Source organism: Hypomesus nipponensis, chromosome 8 (assembly GCF_054491055.1).
Source record: "Hypomesus nipponensis isolate SF chromosome 8, ASM5449105v1, whole genome shotgun sequence".
Taxonomy (NCBI): domain Eukaryota; kingdom Metazoa; phylum Chordata; class Actinopteri; order Osmeriformes; family Osmeridae; genus Hypomesus; species Hypomesus nipponensis.
In genome coordinates, this window is record NC_140368.1 from 18,093,640 (window position 1) to 18,115,604 (window position 21,965).

General features: G+C 41.4%; 2 protein-coding genes across 5 annotated transcripts in view; both read left to right on the top strand.

Annotated features, from left to right (window-relative positions):
• mmp16a (matrix metallopeptidase 16a (membrane-inserted)) overlaps positions 1 to 21,965 on the top strand; it is a 203,394-nt gene that overhangs the window by 98,626 nt on the left and 82,803 nt on the right. For all 3 annotated transcript variants that reach the window (XM_084702673.1, XM_084702674.1, XM_084702675.1), the window contains one exon: positions 14,938 to 15,099. In XM_084702673.1, the coding sequence (XP_084558799.1) occupies positions 14,938 to 15,099 (162 nt within the window). The remainder of the gene's footprint in view (positions 1 to 14,937; positions 15,100 to 21,965) is intronic.
• On the top strand, positions 1,103 to 2,919 carry LOC146276189 (uncharacterized). Of its 2 annotated transcripts, none has more exons than XM_084702676.1 (3): positions 1,103 to 1,425; positions 1,561 to 1,603; positions 1,787 to 2,646. In XM_084702676.1, the coding sequence occupies exons 2-3, from the start codon at positions 1,563 to 1,565 to the stop codon at positions 2,505 to 2,507; spliced, it is 762 nt and encodes a 253-aa protein (XP_084558802.1). In that variant the 5' UTR covers positions 1,103 to 1,425; positions 1,561 to 1,562; the 3' UTR covers positions 2,508 to 2,646. The 2 variants fall into 2 exon arrangements, 1 of the variants encoding a protein (XP_084558802.1); XR_014766271.1 differs by lacking the exon at positions 1,787 to 2,646 and adding an exon at positions 2,655 to 2,919 and having other exon boundaries at positions 1,134 to 1,425.

Here is a 21,965-nt window from a genome sequence, read left to right on the forward strand (position 1 = left end):
AAAATAGTTTTGCATTTCCTGACAGACAAAAAAAGGTAATGATTGGTTCCGATTTGTGCTACGTGACAACAGCATTTGCATATCACAACCATGAATCATTTCGGTAGAAACATGTATTTAAAAAGTCACCAAGAGAGTGGGTTTTATATTACCAACGTTTGTTTTTTGATCTGCATACTGTAAATATACATGTAAAGTGTCTAAAATATATATGTTTTAAACCAGTAACCATGACCGATACTTGCATCCACATACGGGTATATATAATAAGGCTAGTAGCACATTGTATGATGTGAATCAGTTGATTGAGCATTGGAAGCAGGCTAGCATGAATCAAGCGCGGGAGTTACAGAGGCTCAAAACGTCTGACGTCACAGGTTTCTGAAAGACTCATTCAGGGAGCCAAAACATAAAATGTATGTCTTTCGATTTTCTTTAAAATTTGACTGATGACGTCTTTATACGTAACCTTGCTTTCCAGGAAGTGTCAGGATGGTGCCGACATGCGGGAAAAAGTTACAAGGGAAAAACCAACATTTTTCTCAATAGAACGTTCAGATTTCAATGCATTCCTATGGGATTTTCATCAACATGTCTTCAACTTGATTTTTCTCAAAATGTATATGTTTTAAAATTGACTAAATATACCTTATTTTGAAGAAAACAACCTACTCTTTCATTTAAGATATGTCTCCCGGTGGTGCCGACCTTCTATGAAAGGTAGCCAAAGCAGCAAAAACTATAAACATTATTTTCATATACTTTCTCAATGTGCATTGCAACCAACATTTGATAGCATTAAGGGGTAAGTGTCTACATGTTAACTGGCATGTTTGTTTTTAATATCTCGCTAGTAGTCGCTAGTTATAGAGCTAAGAAAAGGACGTGGACCTTAAAATTCCGGTGCCAGATTTCTCAGTGGCGTTCTTAGCTACATTCAGGCTAACTTAGCATTCGATTCAATGCGTCTTCTACCGGCGTTCCACAGTATTTGACAGTTGGTTAGCTTTGGCCAAAAATGACGCGTTCTATTGTCCTCCCTATTGCTACGTGAGAGACCGTCAGCCTCCATTGACTCGATCTGCGTCTGGTGAGTATTTTCTTAATTTCGTACCAGGGTCAATTCTATGTCTAAATGGACAGCAGTGTTTTAAAGATATGGCGATTGCGAAGAAACCCAGCTCAGACTCAGCTCGCCCACTGGTGTGTAGTAGTAGGCTACAGTACTGTATTCAATGCCACAGCTATGGCTAAACTTAATTAGGGACTTTAAGCAGCGACGGCTGAAGGGACGGCTACGGCGTTCGAGTGACAGTTTGCGCACGCGAAATTCTATCTCAACATTTCCGGCCGTTGTAGCCCAACTGTCTACTACTGGAGAGCGACTGATTTGACGTACTCAGTAATACGTTAGATTTCAAGCAGGTAATTATACGTTTTTATCGTATTTTACACTGTCATTTCGTTTTTATTTGATTCTACCGTTAGCAGCTTCATGGATTATTAGTATATTTGTTAAAGGTACCCGCTAATTTGACTGATTTTCATGTTTGTTCATAGACATGTCATCCGTTACCAGCACCCAAGAAGATGCTAGAAGACAGTAAGTAACGTTAACGTTAGTTATCCTGGCTAATATTGTAGCTAACAAATAGGCTATTCTCAACAGTTTTGATTATAATTATTTAACAAGACAGGTATATTTACTATAGCCTATTTTATATCCAAAACGATGTAGTTGGTCATATGTTGAAGCTTGGCTAACTAGTTGCCCAAATGTATCTAGTGCCCCCATGGAGTGGACAGAGAGGCACGACATCATTCTCTCTAGAGAAATTCTAGTTTCGGAGCCCTTCACTTTCAAGAAGGGGAGTGTGGACAAAGGCAAGGCCTGGTCTACAATAGCAGACAATCTTAATTGTTCCCTGGACCTTATGTTTAAGGTTACTCAAAGGTCTGTGAGGGAGAGGTTTGCCCTCTGCCAGGACAAATATAAGAGAAAGATTAGCAAAGATGAGAGGAGTTCTGGAACATCAATGGTAATGACAGAATTAGACATATTAATTGAGGAGATAACGGAGAAGGAGAAGGCAGCGGATGAAACAAGAGGATTGAATGACCACAGAGGCAAGATAGATGCAGACAGGGCCAAAGCAGAGGAGGCTAGGAAGAGGGCCATGGAGAGGATAGGCCAAACTAAAAGGAGGCTGAGTGAGGATGGAGAGGAGTTCCGCAGGCATAGGAGAAGTGGAAATGACACCATTGCTTTTTTGAGGGAGAGAAGTGCATTTGATAGGGAGCTGAGAGAGAAAGAGCTAGAATTAAAAAAGCAAGAGATGGAGGAGCAAGCTAGGAGGGCACAACAGTCGCAGCAGCAGATGGTAGACATGATGCAGATGATGCAGCAACAGCAGGCCCAAATGCAGGCTACCCAGGCCATGCTCTTGCAGCAGCAGCAGCAGCAAGGGCAAGCATTGCTTGCTGTAATTGAAAAATTATCTAAATGATCGAAGAGGTAATGTCTAAAGCACTAGATATGTTGTGTCTGTCAGCTGTGCTTCTAATGAAAGCAATGCTATTAAACTTTATGTAAATTCTACTTGTGAAAACTTTGGCTGGTGTCTTACAAATCTTGTTTTTGTTTTCTCTTGCAGTGAAACTGGACTGGAGATTAAATAAATGCTGCTAGATTAAATAAATAATAATAGAAACAAATAATTTTGAGATGGCCGGTGTTTAATAATAAAACAAAGTATAATACACACATGATTGGACATTGCTATTTTTTTTATTAAGGTGACATATATTTTTTATACTGTCTTGCTACTATAACATTTTGTACTACTATCTTATCATTACATACTATATACATTATACATTATATCCTAAGGTAACCTATGCACTCGCTAGAGAGTGAATAACTCATGCAAAATAGTCCTGAATGTGTGGAGGATCCAATTTAACAAATTTGGAGGTTTGATTACCATACAGGCAAGTGAGTGCATTTCGTATCAAAGCAGATACAATGTACAGTTTACCTACGCTACTCAACCCAATTTTTTAATTTTTCTTGAAGTCCATGAACTTAAAATAATTTGCGATGTCTCCAAACATCCACTCTACAGACACTCTCACTTCACTCATGCATTTGTTGAATGCCATCATCTGGGGAGTGAGATTTACATTTCTAAATGGGGCCTGGAGGTGGACACGCAGTGGATATGCAGGATCTCCATATAGGCACATTGGATGGCCGGCAGGGGACACTGCATGCTGTTCTAGTACAGGTAGCAAACCGGAGTCTGCTAAAAGCCCAGAATCATGTTTCCTTCCCTCTGCAATACAAAATAGGTATACATGTATTACATCAAACTCAGCATTAGGAGTAGGCCTAGACCTAAATGTGATTTTTTTTTTCTGTAACACGTTGTCACATAAGTCCTAATTATGTATAACTCACCTACTGGACCATGTAGATTGGCAATTAAGCCATCTGGGATGGCCACTGCCTGGAATTTTAAGCTGTGTACTCTTTTGTGGCCATTGTACAGCACCCGTTGGTTCATTCCTGGTCCGTTTTTCTCACCCGGAACTCCGCAAGGCATTCATCGTCCTTCATTTCAACCAGATTAAAGGGTGTATATTCATTGTAAGGCAAATCTAAATTGCTGGACCTGTTCTCGTCATAGAGTAATGTAAACTCCTCATCCGTTATTAAATTGTCATCTAACGCAAATAACATGTGCTCTCGGGCCATTTTAAGAGACATGTTTACACTTTCAAATGAACTTTTAGTAGTTTTAGTTTCAAAATAACTTCTATTTAACGTCGGCTCAGGTGGACGAATACAGAAAAATGATTTCAGTTAGCTTCAGAAGTAGCCGTTGACTGTTACAATGTTGCTTAGTGATAGTCGATTACCACTACTACGGCAACCCGTTGGAATGTTTCGCAGACGCCGTAGCAGTCCCTCAACCGTCGCTGCTTAAAGTCCCTATTATGTGTTATTACACGGCTGTTCTTAATGTTGTAGAATGCTCCATTCACTTGAATAGGGCTTCCCAACGTTCTGCGGTGAACAATTTTCTCATATTTGACAGTTGCTATGCATATTTGATCGCTGTCAAGGGAAGTGGCCTTTTTGCCCCGGATTCACGTATTTCGTAGCACTCCGCAAATAGTCCGGTAACTTTGTTGCTTAGCGACGTCAGCTGATTTGAAGCCTAAATAATGTTCAAAGTCTATGAAGTTCAACGTCTTTGGCAAACTATTTCTCTGCTGATCAACAATACGAATGGTAACAAATAAATTGTAAAAAGACACTGTGTTAAGTTATTTTTGTTGGAAAGTAGCCGTGTAATAAGCGGGATAATTTATAGGACGCCGGTCATTATCGGGGAAATAAGCCCCTTCAGGGCGAAAACAAAACCCCTCCGCTTCGTGCTGTTTGCCCTGTCGGGTCTATATCCCTTACAAAAGAAACGTTGTAATTTCCTGCACATTCAAACAATCAGTGGTGTGGATAGCAACGGCAGCTAGCTTGCCTCGAGCAAACTGCTTTTGAATGACAACGTTTTTACAGTAGCTTGTTTCAAAGGCTGTTCTTAATGAATTATGCAATATGAGTACTAAATATGAGTAGGCTAAATGCTTGATTGAAATATAAAAATATCACTAGAAGGGAAAACGGACCACCTGCAATTGAAGCAAGCAAGCACACCCAAAGTCGTCAACCAAACCACCATAAAAGAATTGAGGTCATATCTCAGCACCTCTTTACTGCATTGACACCAAATTTGGCATAGGGAGTAGGGACACTGTTCTAAAGAGGTCCAAAATAGGTCATTCCATTTCACGTCTAGGTGGCGCTGCAATCAGCAAAACATTGTCACCATTTATCTTCAGATCAAGCCTCACAAACGTTTTCACATGGTTTTTGATTTTCAAAAACTGTTTTCCGGTAAAGCTGATGAAGCCGCCAAAACAGGAAGTGAGATCATATCTCAGGAAATATTTGCTGAATTGACATCAAACTTGGTACAGATGTTCGGGACCCTGTTCCAAAGAGGTCCACAAAAGGTTGTGTCATTTAACCGCTAGGGGGAAATCCCGTGTCTGACACATGTTAAATAGTGATACCAGCTGAATTGATGTGGCCGCCATTCTGAATGAATGAACAAAACGTTTTGGTGAATATCAAAAAATCACCTAATTTGGCACAGATTGTCTTCAGGCCACAATCACTGTGACATGTCAAAATAGAATTGAATTACAGCTGTTTAAACTTTGGCCAAATCTGACCACGCTTGCCACAGGAAAAACTGCTAATAGTTTTACCCAGTAACTGAAATCTGTGATTTCCAGCACTGAGAATAGCTCACTAGCATAAATTGGTGTCCTGGAAACGTCAACGTCAGAGGTTCGAATCCAGCCAAAGCTGACAAGCTTGTCATGTCTCTGATTCTCTGTTTAGCGAGAATGTGAGCCACTGCAAAGGAAGCCAGGTACACCGCAGTCACTAGATGTCGAAAGTTTCTTCTGGGTCATCTGACCTATTTGGCCACCACATTGCTGCTTGCAGCTATATTTAGGATTCTTCCGTAAGGAGGAAACCTATTGTGATTAGGATTCCTCCGTAAGGAGGAAACCTATTGTTAGGGGCCAAGCAGCGAAGCTGCGAGGCACCTATTGTAATTGGTAGTATTATTAGGATTCCTCCGTCAGGAGGAACCCTATTGCTATTGTTAGTATTATTAGGATTCCTCCATCAGGAGGAAACCTATTGTTATTGTTAGTATTATTATTAGGATTCCTCCGTAAGGAGGAAACCTATCGTTATTGTTAGTTTTATTATTACTATTAGGGGCCAAGCAGCGAAGCTGCGAGGCGCCCATTGTTATTGTTAGTATCATTAGGATTCCTCCGTCAGGAGGAAACCTATTGTTATTGTTAGTATTATTATTAGGGGCCAAGCAGCGAAGCACCTATTGTTATTGTTAGTATTATTATTACTATTAGGGGCCAAGCAGCGAAGCTGCGAGGCGCCCATTGTTATTGTTAGTATTATTAGGATTCCTCCGTAAGGAAGAAACCTATTGTTATTGTTATTGTTAGTATTATTATAGGGGCCAAGCAGCGAAGCACCTATTGTTATTGTTAGTATTATTATTATTATTAGGGGCCAAGCAGCAAAGCTGCGAGGCACCTATTGTTATTGTTAGTATTATTATTATTATTATTCTTAGGACTGGGTGTCTATGGCAGCCCCCATAAGCGCATGGTCGAAAGTTTTGAAATTTGGCACACATTGGGGACAGTCCCCTGGTCCAATTCACAAAGTTTCATGTCCCATACTCGGTCACTCTAGCGCCACCAACGGGTCAAAGTTGGACTTGTGTTTACACACGCAACTTTTGAACCGTATGACCCATTTTCAAAAATGAGATAACGTTGGATTCCCTGGATCAAGCCAAGTTCAATGGACACCATGGCGTTAATTTCCGGTTATATAGAGTTTCCGGTTTTATCAAAAACCTTTGAAAGCCTACTCCTCCTACAGTTCTTGTCAAATCTTCTTAAAAATTACCAGAGATGATCTTCAGACTGAGCCGCACAAAAGTTATGGTAGAGCCAATCAAATTCATCCGGAAAGCCACCAAACAGGAAATGAAGTCATATCTCAGCAGTTCTTTGAGGCAGTGACACCAAAGTTGGTACGCCTTCTCGGAACTTTATTCTAAGGATGTCCTCCAAAAATGGTGTCATGTGACTGAAAGGGGGCGTGGCCGGAAGCATAAACGTGTTTTGGCTAATAACTGTTGAAGTGTTTACCTTAATAAAGTAATTTATTTGTCTGTTGATGTCTTGTGAGATATCGAGTTTGACCATCGATAATATTTCATAACAACCGAATTGACGCGGCCGCCATTTAGGATTTAATGGAAAAGTGTAAAAACCTTTTGCACGCCCCAAATTTTGTCCAATGTTTACTAAATTTGGCACAGATTATCTTCAGACGAAGCTTCACAAAGATGTCGGATGGATTTTCCATTTTCAAAACCGTTTGTTCGGTAGAGCTGATCAAAGGCGGCGGCAAAGCCGCCAAAGACACGTGAGAGCATAACTCAGCAAAAATGTGTCTGATCATCACCAAACTTCGGTTCCCTCGTTCCCACGAGGAGCAGAGGAGGCCTGTGGTTTTATACCAGAAAAAAAAACATTTGAACACTCAGTACTCTTGAATGCCAACAGATATTTCAACCAAACTTGGTGTGTTGCATGAGTGCAACAAGTTGTTGTGACTTAATTGTTGCGCAAGTGCTATGGAGGCCATGTCCTGCTCTGGACTGCTTGGCCCCTCCATTGCTGCTTGCAGCTATATTTATTATTATTATTCTTAAGACTGGGTGTCTATGGCAGGCCCTAGAAGCGCTTGGTCGAAAGTTGCGAAATTTGGCACACTCATTAGGGACAGTCCCCTGGTCCAACTCACAAAGTTTCATGTCCCATACTTTGGCACTCTAGCGCCACCAACGAGTCAAAGTTGGACTTGTGTTTACACACGCAACCTCTGAACCGTATGATCGATTTTCAAAAACGAGGTACCATTGGATTCCCTGGATCAAGCCGAGTTCAATGCACACTATGGCGTCAATTTCCGGTTACATAGATTTTCCGCTATTTCCGGTTTTATCAAAAACCTTTGAAAGCCTATTCCTCCTACAATTTTTGTCAAATCTTCTTCAAAATGACCAGAGATGATCCTCAGACCAAGCCTCACAAGATCGATTGATTCGAATTTTGATCCTCACAACCGTTTGTCCGGTACAGCCAATCAAATTCAGCAGAAAAGCAGCCAAACAGGAAGTGAAGTCATATCTCAGCAAATCATTGAGATATCAACACCAAACTTGCTACGATGACTCGAAACCCTCGTTTGAGTATATCTACACAATTTGTGTCATGTGATCACTGGGTGTGGCCGCAGGAAGCAAAAATGTGTTTTGGCCAATAACTATTGATTTTATTTCCTTTATTGAGTGATTCCTTTGTGTCATGTAATCTTGGGACATCCCGTGTGTGACTCAATAATTTGTGATAGTAGCCGAATTGATGCGGCCGCCATTTTGAATTCTTTGAAAAACATTTTTTCTCTACTCCTCCTACAAATGTTGTCCAATCATCACCATATTTGGCAGATATTATCTTCAGACCAAGCCTCACAAAAGTTTTCACTTGGTGTTTTTATTTTCTAAACCGTTTGCCCGCAAAATCTCCGCAAATCTTTGATGTATTCACACCAAACTTGCTAGCCTGACGTTGTCATACTCATAATTCTAGTCAGAATATGAGTCTGATAACTCTCCGTTAGGCTGTGACTATGGGGCATGTTTCAACCAAACTCGTAAAACAAATGCCTCTTTGCTCAATTGGATAGACCTACAACCAATCATAGCAACGTATTATGTTGTTTGTTGAAAACGAATTCAACCCAAGCGCTCTTTCGTGACGTTGTTGATTACGTTACTGTTGTTCATCCTCTGTCTATTATCGTATAAAGCCCGCCCTGGCAATATCATTGGTCCGCCCGGCTCCTGGTTTTTTATAGTTTGTCCCCAATATGAGCCCTCCAGACCCAACTTCCCGACCAAATTGTTGTTGTGGGCGGGGTTAAGTTTGGCTGGAAGCCAGGCTACAAACTTGCTGCATACACTCGGAACCAGTGTTGGGTGTAACGCCTTACCAAGTAACGCGTTACTGTAATTAAATTACTTATCCGCTGAAAAAGTAAAGGAAGGGATTACTGTTCATTTTAATTACAGTTACTTGTAGGGCTGGGCGGTATGACGGTATATACCGTGCGACGGTAGAAATGTCTCTATCGGGACAGATTTGGCTGTACCGTTTCAACCGCGGTATACTCTTATACTATATTTTTGCATTACACGTGTCAATTAAATGTCTGGTTGTTGTATTGTATATGAGCCATCATATAAATCGCTTTCTTGCGATATTTAGAATTGTAGTTGAACTTTTATTTAATTTGCTATTTTTGTTTGACCTTGAAGCACATTTGCGTTGGTCTGACGGAATTTTCGATGTGGAGTGTATTTTGTCTAAGCGGACCACATTCATGCCAATGCTAATTAATTATATATTTGAGGACCCATTCTGCAGGTAACCAATTCGATTTGTTCAAGTTATGTCTCGTGCTGGTGGCGTTGCTAGCATTCTTGATCTAGGATGACTAGTGAAGGCTAACTACTTACTAAATGAGAGTGAGGTCATGCCGGGAAATATCAAACTGAGGCTTTAACGTATCGATCGAGCTTTAACGAGTGTGATACGCCGAAACCCAAGTTATATGAATAGTAAAACTCAGACTGATCGCTTTCGCTCATTTTGAAATTTTCGTCGGAGGTCATTAAAGATCCGCATTGAGCTGTGAGTAGGTCACCACGTGGATGGCATGACTGCGCATCAGCCAATCGTAACGCTCGTACTCGTAACTGTTTCTGAGTCTTTTGTTTTTAACTCAAGTGTTGTCTCATGTGAGGCAGTTTTTTTTGTTTGTTATAAATAATCGAGTGCGATGATGAAGTACGGTATGATTATTCTTCAGAACAATTACTATACCGTGATATATACTGTAACCGTGATATAAAATTACTCATACCGTGATAGAAGATTTCGGCCATATCGCCCACCCCTTGTTACTTGTAATGTATGCATTACATACCTACTATAAATTAGTCAAACAGTTCTGTATAAATCAATATTGAATTCTAAATGTACAAAAAATACAATCTAAATGTATTGTTTTAGGGTAAAACTGAACGCTGCTTCTTCAAAATTGTTAGCTGTAAGTGCTGTGTCACGGGAGACGCGAGTTTTTGCTGCATTTAAGCACAGGCTCTCGCGGTTTAAAGTGGAAGATTTTGGACTTGATGGAAGCAAGTAGCTCTAGCTGTTTTACCAAATGGAAATATTCCAAGTACTTTACCTTTTTGTCACAGGTTAACAAGAACAGTAATGTCAAGTGCAAGCTATGTCCTGGGGAGATAAAACGATACGTGGCTGCGGCTATAGCACAAGTAACCTACTGAAGCACCTCACAAGGCAGCGTCGACGAACAGTTTTGAGTGATCCATGTTCATTAGAATCAGAAAGGGTTTTAAAAAGCCAGGAAAGTTTGCACAGACTAGGAATATACTTTGGCATCGACAGATAACACCTCACCAACACCTGTTAAGCAGGCAAAAATTTTACATCGCCAGTGCAGAAAGTGTTTGAAGGTGAGCTTACAAAAATTATTGCAAACTAGATTGCAGGAAGAGATGCTAATGCTGCGTACTGTAGAATCCTGTGATGTAATGTTTAACTTAAAGTTAAGCTTTTGTGTTATGCACATATTGTTTGGTAACTAAAGATGAAAGAATGTTACACGTGTTACTAAAATGTTAAGTATTACTAGGCTTTGTTTTAAAAAGGTAAAAGGCTTAACTGTTCCTTGTATTTAATTATTGAAAGACTTTCCTTTCTGTTGTCTATCCAGTCAAGGTTTATAGGGATTGTAAGAAGTAATGCATTACATTACTTATTGAGTCATTAAATTACTTTTCAGACAGAGTAATTACAAAAGTAATTTAAATACAATATTGATTAAGTAATTAGTCATAAATTACTTTTTTGAAGAAACTTACCCAACACTGCTCGGAACCCTCTTCTGAGGATGTCTAAAATGTGTTCTTGGACATTTGACCTGCTTGGCCACCTCATTGCAGCTATATTTTATATCTTGTAACTTTTTATATGTATATCAATTTTATATCTAACAGTACTGTTTAGAACTCTTTAGTTTAGTTAGTTTAGCCCCTTAGTATTAGACTTTTGTATTTTATTTACACATTCAACTATTTTATTTACAATTCAAAAAAATTAAGATCCGTATATGTTTATTGTATGCACCTTCCTGCCACAGTAAATTTTGTGTTTGTGAAAACTTATATGGCAATAAAAACAAATTAAGATTCTGAATTCAGATTCTGAGCACAACCTGTCTGGGTTCAGTGGTTACAACATGGCTCTCTGCTGTTATCTCAACATTCCTCTCAAAAAGTACCACAGCTGTGGTAGTTCCCACTGTTAGTTAAAGGGAGCTAGGTGTGATGGTGCAGACATTTGTCTTACCATGGGCCCCCAAGTCTCTGTTCAAAAGGAGTGTTGACCCAGGGTGTCGTCCATAAAAGTACTCCTCCCATTCAAAGCCCCTCTCAAAATCTGTGGAGTCAGGGTCACACACAGTTCATGGTACAGTGAAAGTTCTTTAGGTGCATCATATCTGGTATGTAATCCTTGTTATAATCCTGTCTCATGCATCTGCAACAGTCCAACGACCAATTTTGTGGATTCCAAGAAAGTACATAATGATCCCAGTCACTGCATTTACATGGATTCGAATTACTGGCTTATTTGGACTGAAATAGAATTATCGGTTTCTTGTAAACACCTTTGTTCGAATAATTGCGGTCCGACTACCATCCGATCGACACCCTGAGATAACTCGATCCGAGTCGGTTGATAATTTGGACATTGCATGCTTGTAAACGGTGAATGGGACTATGAACTTAAATCTGTGTCTTTGCACATGCTTGAGATCCCGCCGCCCCCCCTCCCTCCCAGGTCGTGACCTGGAAGTCGAAAAAGACGATAAGTTGACGCTGCCGGGAGCCGGCCCGGCAGAAACAAACAACGCGAGCCAATAGCGCCGTTTGCATTCGCACCGTACTCCTATTGTCATCATGCACGAAATGTAGAGGGACGTAGCTTCACCTTGCTCTCCGTTCGCCGTCTTTCTCGAAATGGTGATGTTGTTGTTGGTAGAGGTGAAGAGGTCAAGCGGAAAGGGCTGTATCAAAACTAGTTGTAATGAAAACAGCGCCACGTATCGTACTGGGATATGACATGCTTTCGGCCAATGATTCGGTTTATTCACTGCCATATATATCAGGATAATAGGAGTTGCCCCCAAAATTTGCATTATCCGAATAAATACCATCAATTTAATGATTGTTTCCACACTGGATTGTCCCATTCGATTTGACTGGGGGGAAGGGGTGCTTCAGTTCTTAGTTGCCCCTCAGCTGGACACAAAACTAAGACCCATACTGTTGGCAACCAAACCACAAAGTATCACCCTGAAAACCTCCCCCCTCTCTCTCCATCTGCCCCTTCATGGGCCTTTCCTTCTTCCTTGTGGGTATGGGGCCTGTCCCTGATAGTATGCTAGTGCTAGACCATATGGGCCATACTGTGAGCCCTGAACCAAGCAGGCTGTTCTCTCTGTTTTAAATGTGCTGCATCGTGGTGTCTAATGTGTGAAATCTTAAAGTAATGCTCAAACCATCAAAGTCAACCATCACCCCCCAGTTTAATAGAGACCTTGTCAGGGAGTCCACGAATCAAGGCATGTTTTCAGTAAGTTGCCCTGCACCTTATCTCTATAAATGACAAAAAAAAAAAAAAAGCTCTCAAACTTCAAGGGAGTTATATGCACTCTTATCTTAACTTCGCTTTGCTAACATAGTTCTAAAGATCACCACTTTTTGTTCAATAAACTAATACACGTGTATCAGACATAAGCTCTTGGTAGTATACACATCCTCTTTTTTTATTGATCAATCAAGTTTAATTACATAAACATGTCGACAGCAACTGAGCACTATAATCTTTTATGACTTTACAATACAGTCATCTCAATCAATGTTAATTCAGCAACAGCTAACAAAACACAAAGCTTTGTCCATGTTTGAAGCAAGAACATTTCCTACAGGGTATTTACCAAACATAATTAATGTCTATTAGAATGTAACAATCCACATTGGAGTACATGTTGGAATTTTAACCGTTGCAAAGGTTTCAAACAAATGTGAAAGGCCTCATGGTAAAATGTGAAAGGCCTCATGGTATTGCTGCGCTATTTTTTTACCTTATGTTATTTTTTTTGTCCCCCACCAGAACATGTGGGACACTGATCCAGAAAGATAATAATATAGTTGTGGGGTGTGCGTGCGTCGGTTGCAGAGTCCTCATGGTATTTGCAGAGGCAAACATTTTGTGGAGTGTCTGTTCTTGAGAGCACGTATGGAGGGCACAGCTCTGAAATTTAGATTTCCACACTATGGCCTCAGGGTACTCTTCCTTAAATAACTGATAGACCTTCATTAAGGACATGGTCGTGTGGCGCGTGTGGACTTTACTTTTTAGCCTTCCCTTCCTAATGATGACAGCATCCTTTTTACCGGGTGCCTGTTTGGAGATGTCGTCTCTGCTGTAGAATTGGTTTATGGTAGAAGTTACCTCATCTGATAGTGCAGATTTTTTATAGCAATAAAAATCCATTTTAATTGCCAATCTGTTGACCACAGCACTTTTCTTTCTGGGACTTGTAGGAAGACCCTTCAACAAATGTGCAAGTGCTTTCCCCAAAGATTGCCTGGATTTAAAGGCGGGTGATGGACTGCATGGTGTTTGAGGCTTTAAGACTGAGACATCGCTGTGTCTGCCACTCCCTTGCCTGTTCCCGTACCTTCTGTGCCTCCTTAGTTTGAGTATTTTTTTTCTCAATCTCTGAGCTTTCTTCCTATCTCTCTCTTTCTTTGAGTATCTGGTCATCTGTTCTTCTTTTACGGAAGGCGCTTTGTCTCTCAGCAGCTGTTTTTGCCATTTCCTAAAATTAAGATCAAAACATACATTCAGGGGCGGATTAAGGTGGTCAGGGCCCCTAGGCTGCTCTTTGTGTGAGCCCCCCCCCTCTTAAATATTGTGCTTTACTAGAAATTGTCCACATGCAAATAAGGTGAACTGACATACATGAGACAGCCAACTCTACAGTGTTTTCTTTACATTCCTACAGTGCTAGAATCAGCCCTAAGGCGTGAGTTCTAAATATTTCCGACACTTCCACAGGGGTGAGTTATTTTTGCAAAACGGAAGCTAGCTAGCTTTAGCAAAGAACACACTATGAACGGAATGTAACTATGAACAGCAAAGCAACAGAATACCCTGCATTTACAGTTCAACTGCAAGATGGTCATTGCTTTTAGCTTTATTAACCAGAAGGTAGGCTACAGCATCTGCGTCAGTGCAGAACACCATGTTTTACTGAGGCAAAATCACAACATCAGTGGTGGAAGAAGTATTCAGATCCTTAAAAGTACTAATACCACACACTAGTACCAATACCACTAACTCTCCCAAATTCGCTGAAATATTACCAATGGCCGATGCTAGCTGGCAGTCCTCCTGCTGTGGATCTTGTCTTCAACTGGATGAAGATTCAGCAGCCTTGAAGTATCCATTCAATTTTGGGAATTGTTTCAGGATATCTTGGTCACGTTGTTCTTTTAACCTTTGTATTTTGCGTTTTTGTGCTCCACTTTAATACTTTTGGTCATTTATGCCACTATGCCATCTAGCAATAGCAGTGAGTAATGAATATGATTGACATGATTTGACCAGCAGCAGCTAATTGGACAGATGTGACCCAAGTCACATTTACCCAATCACTTTCTTATTAAAAAAGAAAAAGTTTCTTATGGGCCAATTAGGGTCTTTATTTTGTTCCTGCTGAAGTACATTTAAAATGTTTAAAAACAATGAGGCCAATCCGGGGCCCCCTACACAGGGGGCAAGCCTGTGCATGAATCCGCGCCTGATCATGAGTGGATTATAGACACATATACACACATACTGTACACAGACACACACAAACACACTTTCTAAAATAGATACATTTACATACATGTTTTGCCTTGACATCAGACAACCTTGACTAGATTACCCCCTAACATTGCCTTTGTTTGCATTTAACATATAGATTTTTTCATTCAGATCTGTCCTTCTCTTTATCTATTTTTGCCTTTCTCTCTCCATCAGGCAACGACCTGTTCTTGGTGGCAGTACACGAGCTAGGTCACGCACTGGGTCTGGAACATTCCAACGACCCCACGGCCATCATGGCACCCTTCTACCAGTACATGGATACAGAGAACTTCAAACTGCCACATGACGATCTGCAGGGTATACAGAAGATCTATGGTACGTATGTTCGACACTACTCTTCATTTTTTTGTTTTTATGCATTGATCTACTTATGCTGGTACTGTTTTTTTGGCCTCCTAGAGGCGATATACGACCAGTGTTCTCCGGCCTGGTGATATAATTGTTCTGGTACCAGCTGGGTATAAACGAGTCCACACCCTACCATGTTTGGCTTGGTTGTCTCCCCTGTGTCCCTGTGTTAAACTTTACAAACATACACACACACACACACACCAAAGTAGCCATCTGCTTACATCATCAGTGTGTTTCCATCTGAGAGAGAATGGTCTGGACACACCATCAAAATTCCTTTTGTTCTTCCATTTTTTCCTTTAAAGGTGACATGACATGCTGTTTTTGGATGCTTTTATATAGGCCTTAGTTGTCCCCTAATACTGTATCTGAAGTCTCTTTCCCGAAATTCAGCCATGGTGCAGAATTATAGCCACTACAAGTAGTCCCACAATCAGCTTTCCTCAGAACGTGCTGTTTCTGTGTCTGTAGCTTTAAATGCTAATGAGGAGGAGAGGGGCGGCAACATGCACTCATGTTTACAGGATGTATCGCAATGGCTCGTTGCCCCCGTTGCTGTAAAATGCCTCGAATTTAGCCATTCTCATCTGATCACCCTGGTTTGCGGAGGTGCACACTCAGTCATTTCAATGTGGAGAAAGGCGGATATCGCGAGCCATAACACCAACAGCAGAATGGTTATCCAAATAACAAAGAAGTGTACAACACTCGCGTTACAGCGTTTGTATTCACACACACACTTGATGCCATTTATCTTTACGTTAGCAACAGTAACTCAGCTGTTAGCTGCAGAGCTAATGTTAAAGCCACATTCTATAGGTAGCAAGCTAGGTAACCATATACAGTAAAGCAACAAAATGATATAGCGTTCGTTAACTTACTTGTCTAAGGTTTGTGGCTTGACCAAGGAGGTTTAGTAATGATCCAGAATTTAATTTCAGCAAGGCCAGCTTTGAGTTGGCTCAAGTTGAGGAAATGTTTGGCGCAGACATACAACACTTTGGGAAGTTGTGTCAGCGCATTTCCAGCGAAAATACATTTAAGATACGTGTTGTGCAGAGGCTCGGATGAAGGAACAAAAAAAAAAGATGTGTGCTTGCATTTGTATATCCAAGCACTGAGCAACTGTTATGCTTCGTTTGTTTGCTCGCCATGATGTCTCTCCAGGAAAAACCGATATCGCACTCGCCCTTGCACGGTGGTAGCTCAGTTTCTCATGGGCGGGCCAGATGATCTGGTCGGGCAAAGCAGAGAGAGGGGAGGTAACCTTCCCCCTATCTACGTCACTAGGGGGAGATTTTCAAACAGCGCAATTGAGCCTTCATTTTGTCAAAGGCGGAGAAGAACACGCAGGGCTTGGTTTACACTTATCGAAAATTCTAGCCACTGGGGGACCAAAGGCAGGCTAGGGGAACTCATATTAATGTTAAATAACCTCATAAAATGAAGTTTTCATGTCATGTCACCTTTAACATTCATTTCATCCATTCTTTTCCTTTACCTTTTTTAAGATAGAGGACCAGGACATTAATATTAGACACCCTCCGGGTATCATCCGGATGTTAAGGTTAATATAAAATAAAAGACTAAGATTAACGTTTTCTTTCTTTAAGCTCCCCATTTCTTTGCCGGAGTTGTGGAAATTATATATGGGAGTACAGACTTATACCCCTTTTCCACCAAAGCTGGGCCGGTGCTGGTTCTGGGCTGGTGCTTATGCGGTTCGGTGCTGGTTCTAATCTAAGAACCAGCTCAATTTTCCACCGACTGAGAGCCAGAGTAGGGCTACTACGTCATACGCCTCCGTTGTCCTAGCAACGCAGCATGAAATCATTGTAACAACTCATGACAACATTGTCACGCACAGCAAGTAATCAAACGTTGAAGTCATTGTAACAAAAATGGAGGAATACCTACCAGTAATGTTTATATTGGCTATACAAACGTATACTGCACTTCATAGACGTGCATTTACAGCTATTTGTGGTCGCTATGAAGAGAGGTTACGTTCAAGAAGAATGGTAGGCTAATTAACTTGAACGTTTTGGCTGTTAGTATTATAGCTAAACGTAGCAGCTCATACGGACTATACCTGTAAACAAACCAAAACATACATGATTTTACCTTTACAGATCATATTATGGCTGAGGGCAAGGCGGAGGTCACATGTTGTGTGGACATACCCCCAATCACGCTATTGGTGGGACACAGTTGTGCCGGATTTCACCCCTGCACAGTTTGTTCAAAACTTTTGAATGTCCCGGGACTCTTTTAAATACATTTTCGATCAGGTCAGACATCTCATGGGCAGAGTGAATACAAATTGCCGTCTCGCTGTTCTTCTGAGAAAATGTGTAGCAATTGCTCTCTGGAAGCTGGCCACCAGCAGCGAATATAGGTCCATCACTTTTTGGTGTTGGTATAAGCACAGTGTTCAACTGTGTTGAGGATTTCTGCGATGCTGTCATAAATGTCCTGCTTCCTCGACAAATTGCTACTCCAGATGCTGCAAAGCTCATTGAAATGGCCACATTCTTCCATAACCGCTGGAGAATACCACAGTGTGTTGGCGCAATAGACGGAAGCCACATCCCTATAATTGCACCTGAGGAGTATCCCCGGGAATACTTTAACAGGAAAGGTGGCACTCGATCGTCTTACAAGGAGTTGTGGATGGGAAAGGCCTGTTTTGGGATGTGTGTGTGGGCAATGCAGGGAGTGTGCATGATGCTCGAGTGCTAAGGCAGTCCCATCTATGGGAGCTACTAAATGATGGGGAATTACTGGGAAAGAACAAAATGGCCATCTCTGGCATTAACGTTGGACACTATTTAATTGGTGACCCGGCTTACTGTTGGAAAATTGAAGATGTAACATATTTATCCTGTATAAGAATGATTCTGTGTTCAGTATTACTTGGGTGCAAAGAAAGGCCTAACCCCAAATCTGAGCTGTGAGTAAACATTCAAGACCCTTATCTTGGGGCTGAAGACTAGAAGATGTTGGGGGTTTGTTGGTTTTAATGAGATGCTGTGTGACAAAGACTATAGATGGAGACTCTAGGTCTGGTGACCATTTGTTGACACCTTTTGTGAAGGAGCTTTTACGACATCAGGAGATCCTGTTGTTGTTGTGTTTCAATCAGGGTTGATGTTGTAAACACGCACGCACTCACGCGCACCAGGTCTATGCAAGGAGCCAATGAAGAAGAGCAATGGAACATTTGCATGCCTTTGTCTTAACCAATGACTGTAAAGAGCGGTTCTGCTTAAATAGCTAGCTAGCACAACATGCTAGGGGACAAACTTGTAGCACAATGGCGTGTGATGTTTTTGTCTCCTTGTGGGCCGGCCGCAAGCAATAAACTTTCTTAAACGTGTTCACCGACTGACTGTGCAATGCTTGATAGATTAATATTTCTGACACTTACCCCATGCAGAACTGGCTTATGAAGCCCTTCTCCTACACTGGCAGACTGTCAGCAGAGCAACACACGTACAACTACAGACTGAGCAGTGCGCGCTCAGTTGTTGTTATGGAAGAAATCGAGTGGCACTGTGTAGATCTGAATAGTCAAGGGATATAGTTTTAATACAATTTATTTAGATTATACAATTACATATGATTAAACAAAGCTTTGCTGATCAGTCTCAACGAAGGAGGTGCTATCCACACAGATCGTTCGTAAGAGTGATAAAGACAATGAGGAAAGGTCTCCCTTTTATGAACAGATACCAGATGTTAATGATCAATCAATACAGCGGTCACCATGATTGGTCAGCACTGGTCAGTGACCTTTTAGACAATAGAAACCCCCAGGCAAGTGTCCCATGTCGTTGATGAAGTTGATGATAACCGGGACACTAGCTTTATCTCCTGAGACCAAGGCTTAGGAGAGCAGAGGTTAACTTGCTGACCACTCTCCCCAACTTAAGTGCCCCAAGAAACTGTTGATTTGATCAGTCCCAAATTCCTTAGCTGACCATCTGTCTAAACACAACCTCAGTCTCTTAAAAAAGACACTCTTAGTAACTATGTCAAAAAGTGCCATCACAGTTGTAGAGATGGCTTTTGGGAGACTAAAGGGGCGATGGAGATGTTTTCTCAAAAGAAATGACTGCAAGCTGGAGCTGAGCAAGACTATGACCTTGACCTGCTGTGTACTTCATCATATTTGTGAAGAGCATGGTGACAATTTCATAGAGGAGCACAACAGGCAGTTCAACATTCAGCCTCCAGGTCAGGCATTGCCTGAGCATGGTGAGCTGGAAGGGGCAGACATTAGGGCAGCCATAATGAGCTACTTCAACAGAAGAGAAGAATAAATGTTTGTACTGCATAGATAATTCAATTGCAAAGAGTCCCCTACAGTCTCCTCCCTTAACTGTGTTCTGTTCTGTTTACCTGATAAAAGCTGCAGATCTCATCAATTCAAGTTTGAGTTGTTATTCACATATTTAAAACTGAAAAACAAGAATAAATGGATAAATAATTATATTTTTATTAATAAATAGTTAAATATAAAAACAAGAATAAGTAGATACATAATTATATTTTAAATTCATAAATAGTTATTTCATTTATTGGCTTGGGACTCCATCGCCATCACCATGCGCCCCATAAGACCCAGCAGAGCGCCCGTATCTGCCTCCATTTTCTGCATCATCTCCCTGCTGAAATCTAAAAATCTTGTGTCTGCCTTCTCCATATAGACAATTAAGTCCTTGTTTGCACGCTTTCTTTTTCCTGTTCACAAAACAAAACAAAACAGATTAGAAAAACAAAAGAGGACAGTGGACAGACAGAAGGTCTACAGTAACGACTTCACTTGGTTCACCAAAACATGCGCGTCTTATAATTTGTTAACTAAACACATTATTCCATTAACAGACATCCCAAGTCTACCGGAAGCTCCCGCATTCCAATAGCGGCTCCCCGCAAATGCTATACAACCTCCCTGAAATCGGGGATTTTGTATTTATAGCGAGCGAGAGACTGTCAAATGGTCATTTCTGTTGGGGGGGGGGGAGTAAGCGCTGGTAGAGGGGGGTACAGCGTCCGGATTGCGTCCCGAGGGGGGGGGGAGCCACCCCCCTGAAATGAGTCTCTGCAGGTCGGGATGTCTGCATTAATGCACAACACTTACCTCCTTTGGCTTGCTGTACAGAGCTAGATGGTGCCGGTGAGCTGCTGTCCCGTGGCAGTGGCAAAGTTGTTTCCTCACCCTCCTCCACTTCCACATCGGTGACAGACAACTCTATAAATAGCCAAATCAAGAGAATTGTGTCTTAAACATAGTCTTGCAAACTACACTTACATCAACTTCAGTCTTTTTGTGGTGACAAACGTCAACTCGTGAAAACATTTACTTTTTACCTTTGTAGCCATAGTTACGGAAAGTTAGCTAAATAACACCTATCAGCTGTTTTAGCAACTAGCTTTAGCTGCTAACGTCAACAACTTTAACGTTACCAAGCGATTTAATGTGATGTTAAAAGGAGACACAGTTAATAAATATATTAAATTACTTGACGTAATGAGAAGACCTACCTGAGGCAGCGAAACTTTGTCCGCTGTCATCCATCAATGCCTCCAGCATTGCTGTGGCTGAATTCAGCGCCCCCCTCACCTGACAAGCCGGTCTGTCACCTAATACCGACTCCAGGATGTCATAATGTAGCGACCCGCACAGATATATGTGTGTGACACGTTGGGCTGTTGAGTTTTGTGGCCATTGTTCAGTGTTCGCGGGGTCTAACATGCCGATCAACCTGCTATCTGCCAATCACAGGAATGCACAGAATGTTCAGTTGCAGGGCATCCTGGTGGTTGGTGGAGGGACAGGGGAGGGGGGTTGGGCTGAAGGGATGGGCTTTTTAGCTCTCTCTTACGCCTGGGTTTTCAAGAGAGCTGGTCGCGTTTGTTCCGTGTGTCGTAATACGAGTCTGTTAATTGATTTGGCGTAGGCTACGGCCAAACAGTAGCCTTTGTTACCTTGAATAAACGAAATTTATTCTGTAACGTCGTTTCATGCCTGTTGCTTCCAGACCAAGGCTGGTCATTACAATAATATGGGTTTTTCTTACTAGGACGACCACTGCCACTTTGCCGAAGGTCCTTCCTCTGATCCCTATATATATATATATATATATATTTTTTTTTCAATCTTATTTATTAGTTGCTCTATACTTCTGTCGTAGCCAGCCGCGGCCATCTCCAGCTTTATATTTTCAAAAATGGGTTTAGTTCGAAACCCGATTTTCTGCATATTGCTCTTTCCAAAGGTTAAAGTAGCACAGTCCTCTATCTATGTGTATTGTCAGAGGCTCCCTGTGTGACCTCTTGACCACAGCAAGAGACAACCTCACATATGTAGAGAAAATCTGCATATCAAGCATGTTGTTAAACAAGTTACAATTAAACAACATGAACCTCAAAAGTGCAAGAGTGTAAATGTAGAAAGCAAGCAACAATAATATATTTCACAGGGAATCCAAGAAGTTAAATCAGTTACAACTAACCAAGAAGAGCAACAAGTCTCTCAATAAGAGTCATCGTGATCCTGGAAGAAACTAACATCAGGTCCCGTAAATCATTCCCAAGTACCATTGTACTCCCGGAACAAGTGCGTCGTAAGCCTTTTCTTGAAAGTGGGGAGACAGTCAGTGTCTCTGATGGAGGTGGGGAGGCAATTCCACCATTGGGGGACCAGGCAGGAGAGCTTGTGTGGGGACCGGGCGCTCTTGAGCGGTGGGACCACCAGACAGTTGTCAAAAGAAGATCGTAGGTGGCGGGTGGGGGTGTAAGGCTGGAGGAGAGACTTGATGTAG